General features: G+C 37.2%; 2 protein-coding genes and 1 non-coding gene across 4 annotated transcripts; 1 reads left to right on the top strand and 2 right to left on the bottom strand.

Annotated features, from left to right (window-relative positions):
• Positions 1-424: 424 nt before the first annotated feature.
• On the top strand, positions 425-2,791 carry LOC116003737 (UDP-arabinopyranose mutase 1-like). Its single transcript, XM_031243654.1, has 4 exons — positions 425-754; positions 1,579-1,829; positions 1,932-2,100; positions 2,188-2,791. The coding sequence occupies exons 1-4, from the start codon at positions 425-427 to the stop codon at positions 2,530-2,532; spliced, it is 1,095 nt and encodes a 364-aa protein (XP_031099514.1). The 3' UTR covers positions 2,533-2,791.
• A 1,373-nt stretch (positions 2,792-4,164) lies between these two features.
• On the bottom strand, positions 4,165-4,236 carry TRNAD-GUC. Its single transcript has one exon. It is a non-coding gene; the product is annotated as a tRNA-Asp (tRNA).
• A 3,665-nt stretch (positions 4,237-7,901) lies between these two features.
• Positions 7,902-11,241, bottom strand: LOC116004851 (teosinte glume architecture 1-like). 2 transcript variants are annotated; one of them, XM_031245040.1, is made up of 4 exons: positions 10,727-11,241; positions 10,032-10,123; positions 8,793-9,643; positions 7,902-8,224 (listed from the first exon to the last, which is right to left on the bottom strand). In XM_031245040.1, exons 1-3 carry the CDS (start codon positions 11,212-11,214, stop codon positions 8,796-8,798), a joined length of 1,428 nt encoding a protein of 475 aa, XP_031100900.1. In that variant the 5' UTR covers positions 11,215-11,241; the 3' UTR covers positions 7,902-8,224; positions 8,793-8,795. The 2 variants fall into 2 exon arrangements, with proteins under 2 accessions (XP_031100900.1, XP_031100891.1); XM_031245031.1 differs by having other exon boundaries at positions 9,987-10,123.
• Between the last annotated feature and the right edge of the window lie 4,551 nt (positions 11,242-15,792).

Raw genomic sequence — 15,792 nt, forward strand, 5'->3', positions numbered from 1 at the left:
ACAATTTTAAGTCCATTGAAATTAAAAGCATTTCCATAATAACATCCTTTAATATGGAATTTTTTAAATTATAAAGTGTCATATATCAAGACATGTATTCGATTTTAATTAACTTCCTATTATGTCATTCATTCATATATATATTCAGCGTTACAAAATTTTGGTAAAATTAATTGACAATTTCCATAGTAATATAGTATAGTGGTAGATAAAGAGAATAGAAACTATGGGGGTGAGATTTATAATTAAAGAAATTAATAAAAGGGATAAATTTATATTTATACATAAAGTGAGGGAATCTTGGAAAAATGAAGAGATTCTTGGCTCTCTTCAGTCTCGTCTATAAATTCAAACTCCGGCCTGCATCGGATCTCCATTCTCCGCCTCTTCTTCATTCTTCAATTCAATTCTTCAATTGAATTCAATGGCGAATCCAAGTTCCTCAGTTCCCGCTACGCCTGTGCTGAAAGACGAGCTGGATATCGTGATCCCCACGATCCGAAATCTGGACTTCTTGGAGCAGTGGAGGCCGTTCTTCCAGCCCTACCATCTGATTATAGTTCAAGACGGCGATCCTACAAAGACCATCCGCGTGCCTGAGGGGTTCGACTATGAGCTCTACAACCGCAACGATATCAACCGCATTCTGGGCCCCAAAGCTTCCTGCATTTCCTTCAAGGACTCCGCCTGCCGCTGCTTCGGCTTCATGGTCTCCAAGAAGAAGTATATCTACACTATTGATGATGACTGCTTTGTAAGTCTCCGCCTCAATTTTGCTCTATTTTTTAGCATTTTGTGTTATGGCATTGGTAAAATTTTCTGATTTTTGTTTTAAAATGTGATTTTGGGTTTCTTGATCTGGTAAATTGAGGTAGAAAGGTTAGATTTTTTGATTGGTTAGTTAAGATTCTGGTTTTGTTTGATCTGGTTTACTGTGTAGTGTTTCTGAAAGTTTTCAGATTTTGCAGTAGTGAAAACTTTGTGGATTTTGATGATTGGATCTGGGACCAGTTATATGTTCTTTATAATGAGGCTGTTTGATTTCTAGTTTATTCATATCTATCTAATTTGTTTATTTGTTTAGTAAGCAGATTCTGATTTCAATTGCATTATGTATTTGCAAAGAAATTGAGGGGCTGTGTTTAGCTGTGCATTTGAAAGGGGATGTTAATGGTGGTAAAACAATATTGATGTGCCGGCAGAATGATTGGATTTGGAATGGAATCTTTTGTATAACAAACTTAATTTCTTTATTTGCAGCATTGTTAACATGTTATTTTCCTTTTGAAAGCAACCTTGCAAAGGTTTCATTGTGTTGCTGTTAAACATAGCTACAATGTAGATGTCATTTCACTATTGTCACCCTATCCCCCCCCCCCCCTCATCTCTTGTGAAGATTATTAGTTAGTGTTTATGTTGATGTTGATTTGAATTGGCATGCTTAATCTCAATTTTGGGTTATTAACAAATTGGCGTTAGTGAGGAATCTGGGTAATTTGAATTAGAAGTCTGTGTTTTCTTAAGTTTTGGGGGGCATCTGATGTGGTTTTATTGTTTCATGGCTTATGGATTACGCAGGTTGCCAAAGATCCATCTGGCAAAGACATTAATGCACTAGAGCAGCACATCAAGAACCTCTTGTCCCCATCAACACCGTTTTTCTTCAACACATTGTATGATCCATACCGTGATGGTGCAGATTTTGTCCGTGGGTACCCATTCAGTCTCCGCGAAGGAGTACCCACTGCTGTTTCGCATGGCCTCTGGCTTAACATCCCTGATTATGATGCGCCCACCCAGCTTGTCAAGCCTCTTGAAAGGAACTCTAGGTTAAAACTAATACTAATACCATGTGATGCTTAGATTTTATTGGTATTTTTATTTGTCTAATGCCATCGACTCATCGGTAATCCCCTTTTGGTTGTTTTCAGGTATGTTGATGCTATTATGACAATCCCAAAGGGGACCCTCTTTCCCATGTGTGGTATGAATTTGGGGTTCAACCGTGAACTCATTGGCCCTGCTATGTATTTTGGACTCATGGGTGATGGGCAGCCTATCGGACGCTACGATGACATGTGGGCTGGGTGGTGTACCAAGGTATTATTTTGCACGATTCCCGCATCCATCTTATTACAAAATTTCCTATCTTGTGCTTCATTTGGCTGTCATTCATGATTCATGAAGGTGATTTGCGACCACTTGGGATTGGGAGTGAAGACGGGCCTGCCCTACATCTGGCACAGCAAAGCAAGCAATCCGTTCGTGAACCTCAAGAAGGAATACAAGGGCATTTACTGGCAAGAGGAACTCATCCCGTTCTTCCAGTCTGTCACCCTCCCGAAGGACTGCACCACTGTCCAGAAATGCTACCTTGAACTCGCCAAACAAGTGAAGGCCAAGCTCGCGAAGGTGGACGACTACTTCAACAAGCTGGCCGATGCCATGGTGACCTGGATCGAAGCTTGGGATGAACTGAACCATACTGGCGCCCCCGCAGCAGCAAAAGTAGCCAATGGGAGCTCTAAGTAAGGCATTGCCACATACATGCTAGATCAATAGTCAGTCATACTCATAGGCGGCTTTTGTACTACTATCATCCATCTTGTTTGTCCATGCTTATATTGTGATGACGAGGAGGCGGGAGGCGGGTGGCTGCCGTCTCCTTTCCCCCTATATACGGCGTATTTATTTTGTTCGTTTTACATGAGTTGTTGGGAAACTATATATGTATTTATGCATTTATTTTAATTTATAATAAATAACATGGCATGGAGTATTGTTGTTGGCAGCCTGTCTTTGTTTTGTTTCCTCTTTGTATTCATGTTTAGTTGGTTGTGGCCATTGTTTTGGCAGCTTCAATTTTGGTGAAGGAACAAAAAAGAGACAAGACTTTGGTGATGCGATTAAGGACAAAATATATTGCCTGTAAGATTGGTAAACAATAAAGATATGATGATTAATTCTTGTTTTGAGTGTGGAAATGATGTTATGTTTAGCATGCCTAGTTAATAAGCTAGCTTAAAGTTAAAAGTTGAATAAGCTAGCTTAAAGTTAAAAGTTGAAAAATTTACGGAGTATATATTAGCTTAAAAGCTAAAAAAAATTATAAATATTGCCTTATTATTTTGAAATACTGAAAAATTATAAATATTAGGTTATTTTGAAATACTAAGCTACTAGCTTTTTAAATAATTTTTTTAATAGATCACGAGGTGTTCTGAGCATATTCTAATTGTAGGTGTCAACATACTTAGATTAATTTGTGTTTGCATTAGGCCGGCACAACTAAGGGGTAAAGCTTAGACTAATCCCATTCGTACCGATCTGAGTGTTTGCACTAGGCCGGCACAACTAAGGGGTAAAGTTTAGACTAATCCCCATTCGTATCGATCTGATTAAGGGGCAACGCTTCTCAGACTACATACTTTCCATTCGCGCTGATTTGGTTCAATTAAGGGACAAAGTTCGGATTGATTTTTCCATACAAGAGGGCGTTTGAATACACGATTTCTCTTTAAGGGATAAAAATATACTTTTTAAGGGATAATACTATACGGTCACCCACATTAACCAAACTAATTGAGATTTAATAGTTTATTTGTAATTTAAAATAAGTTATAAGAAGATAATCGGATAAGTCTTGCTTGTGTATTATGATACTCCCTCCGTCCCTAAATGGATGTCTCATTTGCTTTTTACACGCTTTTTAATAAATTAAAGTAAAAGTAATGTGCTTTCTAATTATACCTTCACTTTTTCACTTTTAGAAATAAAAGCAATAAAGAATGCAAAAGTCATAAGGGTAAATTGGGAAAAGTAGAATGATGGTGATGTTCAATTTTAGAAAGAGGACAACATTTTGGGACAAACTAAAAAGGAAAGTAGGACAGGTAAAATGGGACAGAGGGAGTATAAAATAGCAATCAAGGAGTGGTTGAAATGGATAGTTGTGGCTTATATAAACGGTGGTGGCTTGTAAAGTCAGACCGTACAGCTGTGAATGAGACGGCACGGAAGCTTTGTTTTGCTGTCATTTCTGTGCATGCATATATATAATAATACTACGTTGGGGTTTCCACCGTCCCTTACCAGTTGAACGAGGCGGCCGCCTGGAGAGTGGAGGGTAAATGACGGAATTAAAACATGCAAAGCATAAAAACACGCCGTTGCCGGGGATCGAACCCGGGTCACCCGCGTGACAGGCGGGAATACTTACCACTATACTACAACGACCTATTGATAAAAGCTAAAAACACAGACTATTTATATTCTAGTAAACTGGACATAAAGATCACCATTTAAGAGGCGTTTGGTTCACAGAATGTCAGATTACCTTAGGGAATGTTAGATTGCTAGGAATGTTAGATTTCTGTGTTTGGTAAAAACTGAGCTATGTAATATAAACCTGTTTGGTTGATGAATTGTTGTTTATGTTATAATGGTTATTTTACCTTAATACCATCATGTATTTGAAGAAATGAACAACTGATTGGATTATTAGTACACCCATTGTATATTAATACAAATTATATTAATCCAATAAGATTCATCAAATTAGTAGATATGAAGATTGGAAGGTAAAATTCATTAAATTGCTACAATTTGGAAGCAAAACTAGTTCATCACAAGAACAAACTCTTCACATAAACTAAGTTAGCACCTAAAGCAATAATCAATCTAACATTTGGATACCATTTGAAAAAGAACACCATTTTATTAACATAATCAATTAATATGTATAGTTAACAAAAGATTATGCTCCTCCAAATCATAAAGCTAAAGGTTGCAAGGGAATGTTATATTACCTAAGAGGATGGAGGGTATCACATTCCCTTGAAATTAAGGAATATGCTTATGTGGAGGGAAAACAACATTCCATGGGAATATTGGATAACTCCAACCAAACATGGAAATCTTATATAACTAGTCAAATATGACCTTTGTTATCCTATATAACCCGAACCAAACGCCCCCTTAGTGTTTAAAGTTTAAACGGTTTACCCTTAACATGTTATGATTTATTATTCAGTTGACATGTTGAAATTCTTGACATAATGGGTCAACGTGTTTAACATGTTAATATTATCATTAATTATATTTTTATATATTATTGTATCATTTTATGAAAATTATTGTATTTTATGAATTAAATATCTTTAATATTTTGTTGATTTAATTATAAGTTTAGTAAAAAATATATTCTAAAGTCTTGTAGATTCGAAACCTGTTAACTAAATCTGTCTATCTTATGAACCTGTTGAAACCATTTAAAAATCATGTTTGAGTTTAAAACTATAATCCATTAACCTTAACAAGTTGTGCACGTATTTTTATCGTGTTCGTGTCATTATCTTGTCAACACATTAACAAACTCGTTTAGACAAATTACTAAGTCTACTTATCTCATATATATATATATATATATATATATATATATATATATATATTATATATATATATATATATATATATATATCATAATCAGGTGTGGCCGCCCCTTATGCAAATATACACCACATAGTGTTAGCAAATGCACCATTAGGGGTAGGGGAGTTATGGTGCATTATTTTGGGCAATTTATATCGTGGACCAGGGTGCACAATGCATTGTGCACCCCGTAAGGAGATGAGTTCTGTGTATTCTAGGCAATCGTTCTGTGTATTCTATGCAATCATTTTGTGTATTCTAGACAATCGTTATGTGTATTTATGTTAGTAACACAGGTTGTGATGTGTTTGCGCATTCGAATGTTTAGGAGGATGAGTTCTGTGTATTTTGTGTCAATATTCTGTGTATTATAGACAACCGTTATCTGTATTCATGTTAGTAACACATGTTGTGATGTGTTTGTGCATTCGAATGTTAGGAGGATAGTTCTGTATATTTTGTGTTAATATTCTGTGTATCCTAACATTTCCAAGGTCTAGAAGCAAAGTACTATTTCTAAGGTTTATAAGCAAAGGAGAATGGTCAAAAGGGTACTAGCTACTTAGCAATGGGAAAAAAAAAAAAACAAAGTAACAGCATAAGGAGCTAGGATGCCACGTATCTTGGGAGGTACAATAGGAACAAGGATTCAAAATATCACCTGAGTGGTTGCCGAGCATGGGCCAAAAGGATACTCACTTCTCAACACTTGAGCACAAAAAAAAATCAAAAAAAAAAAATAAAATCAAAGAAGCAGGGATAAGGATCAAAAGCTAAAATTAGAGGTGGAACCATAGGCAGATGTCAAAAATGCAAGTGACAAATTCCCAGGCTTAGGGACTAGACAATTCACAGTGGTTCAATAAGCTTGTTTTGTCGTCGGTTAATGAGAACCTAAAAGTGAGTATGTCAAAGGAAAAAATGATAACACGAGTGGAAGCTGTGGAGGATGAGGCGTGTAATGTGAAGGACAGGTCTTGATGCAAGCAATATAGGGTGTTAATTTTGACCTAGCTCCATGCATGGCGCAAACCATGTGAACCCAACTCCCATAGCTAACGAGGTTATCGAAACCAGGGGGAAAGTGTGGAGTATAGGTTTGATCATGGGGAAGATTTTGGTTTGGAGCTTTCAGGGATCTAGAGAACGTGATGCAATATAGTCGTGTTAGTGTTTACTACTTCCTCTAGCTGTCCAAACAATTAGAAGTGGGGGACTTGTGATGGGGTTCAAGGCATAGGCCTATTGGGTTGGGGTAGAAGAATTGGGCTAGTAGAAATTGTTGGGAAATTATTTGGGGTAGAAGTATGAAGAAGTGGAAAGGGAGAGAGATTTGGTGCAAAATAGGAGCGATAGGGAACCGGAGCAACTAGCCCGCTAGTGTGGCACCTCCTAACCAATCGTTGGCTATGACATGGCCAGTCAGGGCTATTGTGGCCTCAGGTGCAACCAGTTTGCGGTCGGGTGTAGCCACTAGCCCATAGACGTAGCCGACAATCGTGGTTGTTCACGAGGAAGGGTTAGGGCGTCTGGTAAGCTATGATAAAGAGGACAAGAAAATGATGTCCATTTGTTTTGAGAGAAGCCCAGGACCTCGAATGCTATAAATAAGGGGCCGGCAAATTATTGCATGGACCATGGTCCACACAGCTGTGTGAACCAAAAATAAAAATTACATTTTTATTATATTGAAGGTACATTATTTTTGTACTGAACGTACATTATTTGATAGTATATATAAAATAATGTATTTTCAGTACTTAAATAATGTACTCTAAAATAATGTACTTTATGTACAAAATAATATTATTTTATAGTACATTATTTAAATACTGAAAGTAAATTATTTTATATATAGTGTGAAATAATGTATCTTCAATACAAAAATAATGTACTTTTAATATAATAAAAATGTATCTTATATTCACGATTCACACAATAATTTGCCCTACCCGTTGGCCAAGCATGATAAATACATTTATTTAATAAATTTATTTAATGTTATAGTCAAGTATAGAAGGCTAATTTCTGTAAAAGTAAAAAAGATTAAAAAAAAAAAAAAAAAACTATACTGTAATGCCTTTCAAACTGATGTTTTGGTTGAACCATTATGAGGAGCATGGCTTCCCTAAAAGGGAAAACACCATGGCCCTGACTTGGGAGGGTTTTAGATGTAAGATCCTGAGATAGATTTATAGCATGGAGGTTTTGAGAAATAATGATGGTTGAATTTCTAGTTTCGTTCAAGTTAAAGAACAACAAAATATACACCAAAGACTTGTAATCTAAGGGCATAACTTGGTCGTGGCTTTAGAAAGGTGATTCCTGGTTCAATTTCATTCCTCTTAGACAATATATATACACAATTAACATAAAGGGTTTCAACATATTCTGATACTGAAACAAGATTCTTGTTTTTGCTTTTTTGATAATAAAGCAACAAAAGGGGAAGAGGGAGAGAATAGAATGAATTCATATACAACTTAACATGGATGGGATTCAACTAAAAGTCATGATTATTGCGTCAAGCATCTGAGAAAATTAAAGCAAATGATTTGCATATAAAAGCAGAAGAAGTTTGAAAGAACTAACAGTAGTTGTCAGCAGCACACGAAAAAGTAAAGGAAAAGAACGAACACCACAAACGATGTTCCTGGCTTAGCTTCTGCGCGATTTCTTCTTTGTGCTTCCTCGATTCTCAGATAGATCGCTAGCTGGAAAGGCAGGAAGAGGAAGGCTGCACGCTTTAGCGCCTCACAAGCGATGATCAATCATCCAAAGGCTGTGTTTGAATCTGCAAGGACACAAATTTTGGCAACACTTAATAATATCACACTGCTAATGTGGATGGAATGACACCCTTCGTTTTGGATGAAGGTGCTTCTATGATGGGAATGTTATCTGTTAGGATCAAGCGCTTATCACCACGCCAGAAGCTATAACTCACAGCGAAGACACAACTTTATTTTCTTATATACTGCCACCAGATTTTCAAGAGGCAGGATGCTGGACTTGGCCCTTACTGGCCTCTGCCCAACAATCCCTCTAGCCATCAATTGCTGGATTTGGCCCTTTACTGGCCTCCGCCCAACATTATCAGATATCTAGTTAACTTCAGTGGAGTCTACTTATAATCCAATAGATCAATATCCATGGTGTCAAGAACTAGTTCCAAATAATAACATGTTGATGCAATATTGAGTACCATAGAATCATCTAAGTAAAGGGGTGAATCCATACTCTAAACAGTGAAGGGCAATGTATCTCTATGTTTTTTCAGTTAGCAGATTATTATGTTATTAACAGATGAAGATAAGATTATGCTTTATATAAAAGTGTGTGTATGTATGTATTTAGATTACCACTCAGGTGATTCTGAGGCCAGAGAAAGCGCCACTTTCTTGCTTCACTTGCACGGAGTGCCTTTCGTGCTCCACTCTTTGAAGCTGCGATGAGAGCTGAAGCAAATCAATAGTAGGGCCATCTTCTTCGCCAGAAATTTGGTTCTTCACATTCATATATCCCGAGCCTTGAACAATCGGATTGATTGCATAGGTCTGAGCAGCGTTAGAAAACAGCATCATCTGTTGCAAGCGAGCATCCTCAGACGAATTCATTCCAGACGGGGACAAAGCGCTCGTTGAGGCAGGTGGGCTAACCCCCAAGAACTTGTCAGATACTTGTGCCATATCATAATGCTCATTAGTCCCCGGGTTGATAAGGGAATGAGCCCCGGGAATAATTGATGCAGTAGAGGAACTCTGCGAGTGGGATGACAGAAGAGAGAGAGCACGCCCAGAACTCGATATCCCAGACAGGCCCTGAATAGCGCAGCAGCTCAGAACTTCACTACCCAACGACGTGCTATGATAGACAGCGCCCCGTGGAACAAAATCTTGCCCCGCCATTTCATGTAGATAGGAATTACTACTCTCACTAATCCTGCCCCTTCCTAGCTCGCTTATTCCCCCTCCACCATCATGAGGAGGACAATGTTTCTCCGAGTTATACAAACCAAAAACAGACTTTGCCTGTGCCTGTCCATTTGCTAAAGGAATTGCTAGTTGAGGGCTAAAATCTGTCCCTTCCTCAACTTTCACATTCCTATACCACTCATTCGTTTCGTATTTCTGTGGATGCAGAAGGCTTCCGGGCAGTATATCTTGACAAACAAAAGATGATGTTGAAAAAGCATTCCCCTGAAACCTAGTAGCTGCAAATTTTTTGTTTTTCAGTGCTAAAAATTGGTCAATTTCTTATAAGAGTTTACCCTAAATCTATAAAACTTCTTTTTCTTTTCTTTTATAATTTTCCCTTTTCTGGTAAGTATTACTTAACTTCACTCCAATTCAAACAACAAATCTATTAAACTACAGTTCACCAGCTAAAGCTAAGGTTTATAAGTTAGTCACCTACTAAAATCCAAGAACTGCTAAATTTCACACTATTCTCATATCAGTTTAGGAGAACAAAATCTTGGTTACCTTATTTGAATGGTAAGATATAACATACAGTAATTATGACATCTAAGATCAAAAGACCATTGTGTTTTTTACCAGCATATGACTGGAAATTCCTCCCTGTTCTGGCAGAATGCATACCGGTATGAGGCTTCCTTCGACGCTCGTTGTGACCAGCTAAGCGTTTACGACAGCTACGTTTGCCATCATCAAATTCAGCCAGTAAATGGAACCTACAACACCAAATGCACATGTGAACTTAGCATATAAGACTCAACATTGCTCCTAGTTAAGTTGGAAATTAGTTCTTGTATTCTAAAGGCAGTGCAGCCTAATTGGCTATGAAAGAGTCTATGAAAGTGTTAGGATCAAGACTTCATTTCCTTATACCGCCACACATTTTCGAGACACGGGATGTTGTGCTAGACTTGGCCTTTTACTGGCCTCCACCCAATAATTCTCCCTCCTAATCAAAAGCTATAGGTAATAGCGATAGGGCAACTTTATTTCCTTATACCGCCACACATTTTCGAGATGCTGGGTGCTAGACTTGGCCTTTTAAACTCTTTACCAGTCTCAGCCCCCAACAATCTCCGGTCACTGGGTGCTAGACATTGCCATTTACAGGCCTCCACTCAACAATTTTCCCATTCTAGTACCGAAAGTTATAGCTAGTAGCGAAAACACAACTTTATTTTCTTATACAACCACACATTTTCAAGACGCTAGTGCTGAACTTGGCCTTTTAAACCCTTTACTGACAGCCACTGGTGCTAGACTTGGCCTTTTACCGGCGAAAAACTAATAAGGAAAGGAGTAGAAATTAAGTGAGTGACCTGCTACATTGCTGGCAAAAGCGTTGCTCGATACCATTCACAATGACCTTAGCAGTCTTGGAATGAACCTCACACACTTTATGCCTCTTGTGGTAGTCCTTACAAGAGGTGAGATCTTTCTTGCAGCCTTGAACCTGGCAGTATGGGGGGTTCTGGGAATTGGCTCCTCCCCCACCCCCTCTCAATCTCTTGGCTGGGGTAGATGAGTGAGCTGAAGAAGAAGAAGAAGAGGTGTTGTTGGGCTTGGGGGATTTGATATGATCAGGAAATCCCCCAAGTTTCAAGTCAATGAGAGATGAATCTCTGGAATTAGGAGAAGAATCATCTTCCCTAGAGAACACATTGTGAAAAGCTGCAAAAGCTCTTCCTCCTCCACTACCCCCACTATTGTTATTAGCCATGGCAGCTTTTCTCACCAAATCTTGAGAACCCAATTCCACAAATCCTTGATTCCCAATGCCTTCAAACCCACCCAATTCCCAACCCATCAACCCATTTCTACTTCTTGCAACTCCATGATCACTCATAGAAACAGATTCATCACACACTAAACCCTTACCCCCACCCCCACCCCCACCCCCACCCCCAGACAAATAGCTCCAAGACCCCATCTTTTTTTCACAAACCCTCAATCAAAAAAAAACCCAATTCAAGTTCCCTCTCAACTCCTCTTCTATTCACCAAAAATGCTTAATTTTCTACACCACAACCCTCAATTTGGCTAAAAAAAAAAAGCACATGCTATTATGCTAAGCCCATTCAATATGAATCTTTTGAGATCAAAAGTTTAAAAGCAGTGAAATTTACCAATCTTCTTAGGAACCCAGAATAGAACAGAAGGAAAAATTTCAAGAAAGAATATGGGAGGGTTCAAAAGAGAGCAAAAACCAGTAGTAGAAGTAATAAATTTCAATCAAGAAGCACTCAAAAAGAAGCAAAAGTTGACAGGTTAAATATGTGCTTCCTTAGTGGAGGCAAGGCAGCTATACAAGGAAACACACACATTATAGATAGGCAGTGAAAAAGTGGTCCAGTTACTAAAAATAAAATAAAATTTTAAAAAAAAAAACGGAAAGCTGCCAAATCACAGTAAGAGAGAGAGAGAGAGAGAGAGAGAGAGAGAGAAATTACAAGGTAGTTTAGTAAGATAAGCTAGCCTACCCCAAACACAGCTCAATGAAATAGATGGTGGGACACTGGGACTAAGATTTTTGGGCTCCAAGCTCCATGGAAGAGCTTAAGGCTTCCCCATATAGAGAGAGAGAGAGGGAGAGACTCTTGCTACAGTATTTCTGCAAGTAATTACTATGCCCTCACGTTCTTGGGGCCCTTTTAGTAAGGTATTGATGAATTGTTTGAGGCAAAGTTTTCACACCATTGTCATTTGTCATTTGTCAGTCACCCATTCCTTAATTAAAGCTTGAAAAATCAAACACAAAAATGTTCATTTCAAACGCAGGTTAATGGGTTTTGCTCCTACAAATTTTGTCACTACACATTATCTACATTCTATACTTTAAAAACATATAATTATACATTGATATAATCGTGTTTATTATTTTATCAAAAAATTAAGTACCACAAATAAAATAATTCAATGTATAAAACATTTTATTGTCTTTCTAAATTTTTTTTTGTTGTTGTCTAAATTATCTATAGTTGACCGATTTAAATCGAAAATGTCAGTAAATTGCTCTAACTAAAAATTAAATTTGAAAACTTATTTTTTTAAACCAAAAAAAAATAAAAAATTGAAAACTTATAGTTATTCTTTCAACAACATGATTGGTTGCCCCGATATTTTATTACTCTATACATCTAGTGAGGATGAAAGGGGAGGGTTAGTCACTTTCAAAAGACTTTCGAGGACTCAAAGTCTTCAAAAATTAAAGCTAAACTTTAGAGGTACTAAGATGTTGTGAACTTAATTAGGTTCTATTTCTCAACATTTATTCCAAATTAAAAGTGGATCATATTATTCTATCAGCAATTCACTATTATTTTACTTACATCTCTATAAATCAAATTCACTCTTAAAATATAATATAATAATAATATTTAAATTTATTATTTTTAAAAAATTAATAATTGAAGACCGAAATATCTTTGTATTTAACAACATTTAAATTGTTTTCTTGATAGAGGACCACACACACACACATATTCTCATTCATATGAGAATAACTCCCACATAAAAAATATGGACAAATTTGGACTCTCCATTTAAAGGGCATAGGTGCCACTAGGCCGAGGCGATTTCAGCCCTAGACAGCTTTTAGTCAACCGGCTGACTAGGCATCGAGTTGGGCACCTAACTCGGTCAAGTAGTTTTTTTTGTTTACTCGACTACTCCTCTTCTACATTCCTCCAACTATGTACTCATCTAACCATCAAACATATGCAATTGACTAGTTTGGGGATTATAACAATCTAACAACTCCAAGCTCTAAGTGGGAAAAGTTGAGATGATATAGTTGAATTACTCGACCACCTAAGTGCAAGGCGCCCTCTGGTGCTCGACTAGCGCCTACCGCCTTCTGCAACTTTGGTATTTACGCATGTCTTAAATATGTATATTTATATGTATAGTATTTATATGGTTGTTGTGCATTTTAGGGAATGAGTTTAATTATGATGGGTTTAGATTTCTTTGGTGATGAATGTACTCTCCTTCCTATGTGAAGTTCTTTCTCCATCTTGCTTTCAATTTTTTTCTTCTACGTTTATTTTATTCAATCTTGGACTCAAGTTCATGTTTGCATTTTTTAATTGTTTATCGTTTGAGTATATTATTGTCTATATTTGTGATTAACCTATGTGTATTTTTTGCGGGCAACGTACTGGTGTGCACTATGACCTCCGTAGGTGTGCATTTGCATGATCAGTCCTCGCTACTGGATTTTTGTCGTATGTGTGCACCTTGTTCGACCCTAGTATGGACTTTGTGTATATGTGGTGTGTGTGTGCATTGTAAACTTGGTGTGTGCGCACTATAGTACATATGCGTGTTCATTTGCTTGTGGTGCGCATTCATATGAATGTGTGCACAATGTAAATTTAGTGTACATAGTGCCATGCATAAGTGTGGCGATTGGTGTGTGTGCAGTGTGCACATGATTCTTACAACAGTTTACGATGCATACGATGTTGTGCATGAGTGCACACAGTCGCCTAGAGCATATCATAACAACCCATTCTACTGTTGTTTGCTCCACGTGTTTGTCTCACTAAATTAAAGCATCAAACATTAACAAAACAATTATATTTTCTTAAATTTAATAATAATAACATTAATTTATTATTTAAATGCTAAGGATTTAATATTATAGAAACTCATATTTTGTTGTTGACTAGCCTATTTGGACTGAAGTTTAAAATTTTGCTTGGACGGATTTGCTCCTTAGTTGATATTTATGGGGATTTGGATTGCTAATTAAGCGCATGCATTTAAGGTTTTGACTTTTAATCGTAATTGTTGATCACTTATTTTTCTATGGCTAACATTTGTCCATAGTTTTGATGTGGGAGGGTGTTCTCATGGGAACGCAAGCATACATATACATACATATATATATATATATATATATATATATATATATATAGAGAGAGAGAGAGAGAGAGAGAGAGAGAAATGACAGTTTTAATCTATTAATTATATTTGTTGGGTTTATGGTTGCCACTTGAGCTTACAATATATTAGACAAACATACCCCTATCGTTATAACTTCCGTTATCTTTTCCACTATTGTTACCATGCACATGCATCCACTATATATTTTCTTAAATTCTTCAATAATAATAATAATAATATATACATATTATATATTGGAGTTATATGTTAGTTATTTTCAAAAATATAAATATAAAATTTATAAAAATATTTTACATTATTATTATTATTATTATTTACAATAATTTAAATATCTAAATTCTAAATAAATTTAAAATTTTAATATAAAATATTAATATTGGGCACCTATTTTTTGCGCATCGCGCATAAGAAAAACTAGTATATATATATATGTGTGTGTGTATATATATATATATATATATATATATATATATAGAGAGAGAGAGAGAGAGAGAGAGAGAGAGAAATGACAGTTTTAATCTATTAATTATATCTGTTGGGTTTATGGTTGTGTGAACCGTTTTGGCTGGCCAACATTACCGTAGAACTTAGAGAAATTATTAAGGAGAAAATACAAGTACAATTTAGAGAACGATTACACTTGCATTCAAATCAGAACACTAAACAATGTGACTCCAAGGGTATTTATACAGGAATAATGAGCCTACACAAGGAAATAAGAAGGAATCTTAACAATTATAAACTTAGGAAAGTAATTTGGGCTGCTCAACTGCCATAGAAGTTACCAAAATCTAAAATAGGAAAGATTCCTCAAGCTAAAGATACTGAATTCTGCACAATCACTACCTCTTAGGGCGCACCCGGTCCTGCACCACCTCCCGACTGTCTGCGCAGACTGGGCCACGCGAGTCATTCAACCCAGGCCACACATCGCAACGGGCTGGTAAGTCAGCGGGCTCCAGATACCGGTCTTTTCGGGTCGGGTACCCCAGTCGGGGTATACATCACTAGTCCCTCACTTTCTCGAGCTCTTGAGAGGCAACGACTCGGGAAAGTATTCCTTCAAGTGAGTCCCTCCAAGGACACTATCTACAAGCAGGCAGTTAGTCACCTTGTCAATCCTGTAGTGTAGCTAAACACAGCACCGCCTCTCGGTCGGGCTATAATTTGGTAGATTCATCATCTCGACTAGTTGCATTTTCCTAGACGGTCTCACTTTTCCCGATTCTCCATGATTCTCGCCGGTTACCTTTTTGAGACAATAACTGTCTCGTTTGGCAGCCGTTACGGGCGGCTCCCCAATCATCTAATTCGATACATGTATCCCAATCCAAGCGCCCGACCATTTCAATAAATTCCCTTCGCCTTTCCCCCCTTTTTCTTTTCAGTTTTCTTCTCCTCTTGGGCGCCTTCACTCTTGGCTTGCTTTTTTGTCCATATTTTACTTCCTCTGGTCACTCCCCTTTGCCGTACG

Source organism: Ipomoea triloba, chromosome 2, assembly GCF_003576645.1.
Source record: "Ipomoea triloba cultivar NCNSP0323 chromosome 2, ASM357664v1".
Lineage (NCBI taxonomy): Eukaryota > Viridiplantae > Streptophyta > Magnoliopsida > Solanales > Convolvulaceae > Ipomoea > Ipomoea triloba.

Excerpts from the sequence above, each read along its gene's own strand:
- LOC116003737 (XM_031243654.1), top strand. The coding sequence starts at position 425 with ATGGCGAATCCAAGTTCCTCAGTTCCCGCTACGCCTGTGCTGAAAGAC. Across the intron at positions 755-1,578 it reads CTATTGATGATGACTGCTTT|GTTGCCAAAGATCCATCTGG; the intron begins GTAAGTCTCCGC and ends TGGATTACGCAG. Across the intron at positions 1,830-1,931 it reads CCTCTTGAAAGGAACTCTAG|GTATGTTGATGCTATTATGA; the intron begins GTTAAAACTAAT and ends GGTTGTTTTCAG.
- LOC116004851 (XM_031245031.1), bottom strand. The coding sequence starts at position 11,214 with ATGGGTTGGGAATTGGGTGGGTTTGAAGGCATTGGGAATCAAGGATTT. Across the intron at positions 10,124-10,726 it reads TTTTGCCAGCAATGTAGCAG|GTTCCATTTACTGGCTGAAT; the intron begins GTCACTCACTTA and ends TTGGTGTTGTAG. Across the intron at positions 9,644-9,986 it reads GAATTTCCAGTCATATGCTG|CTACTAGGTTTCAGGGGAAT; the intron begins GTAAAAAACACA and ends AAAAATTTGCAG.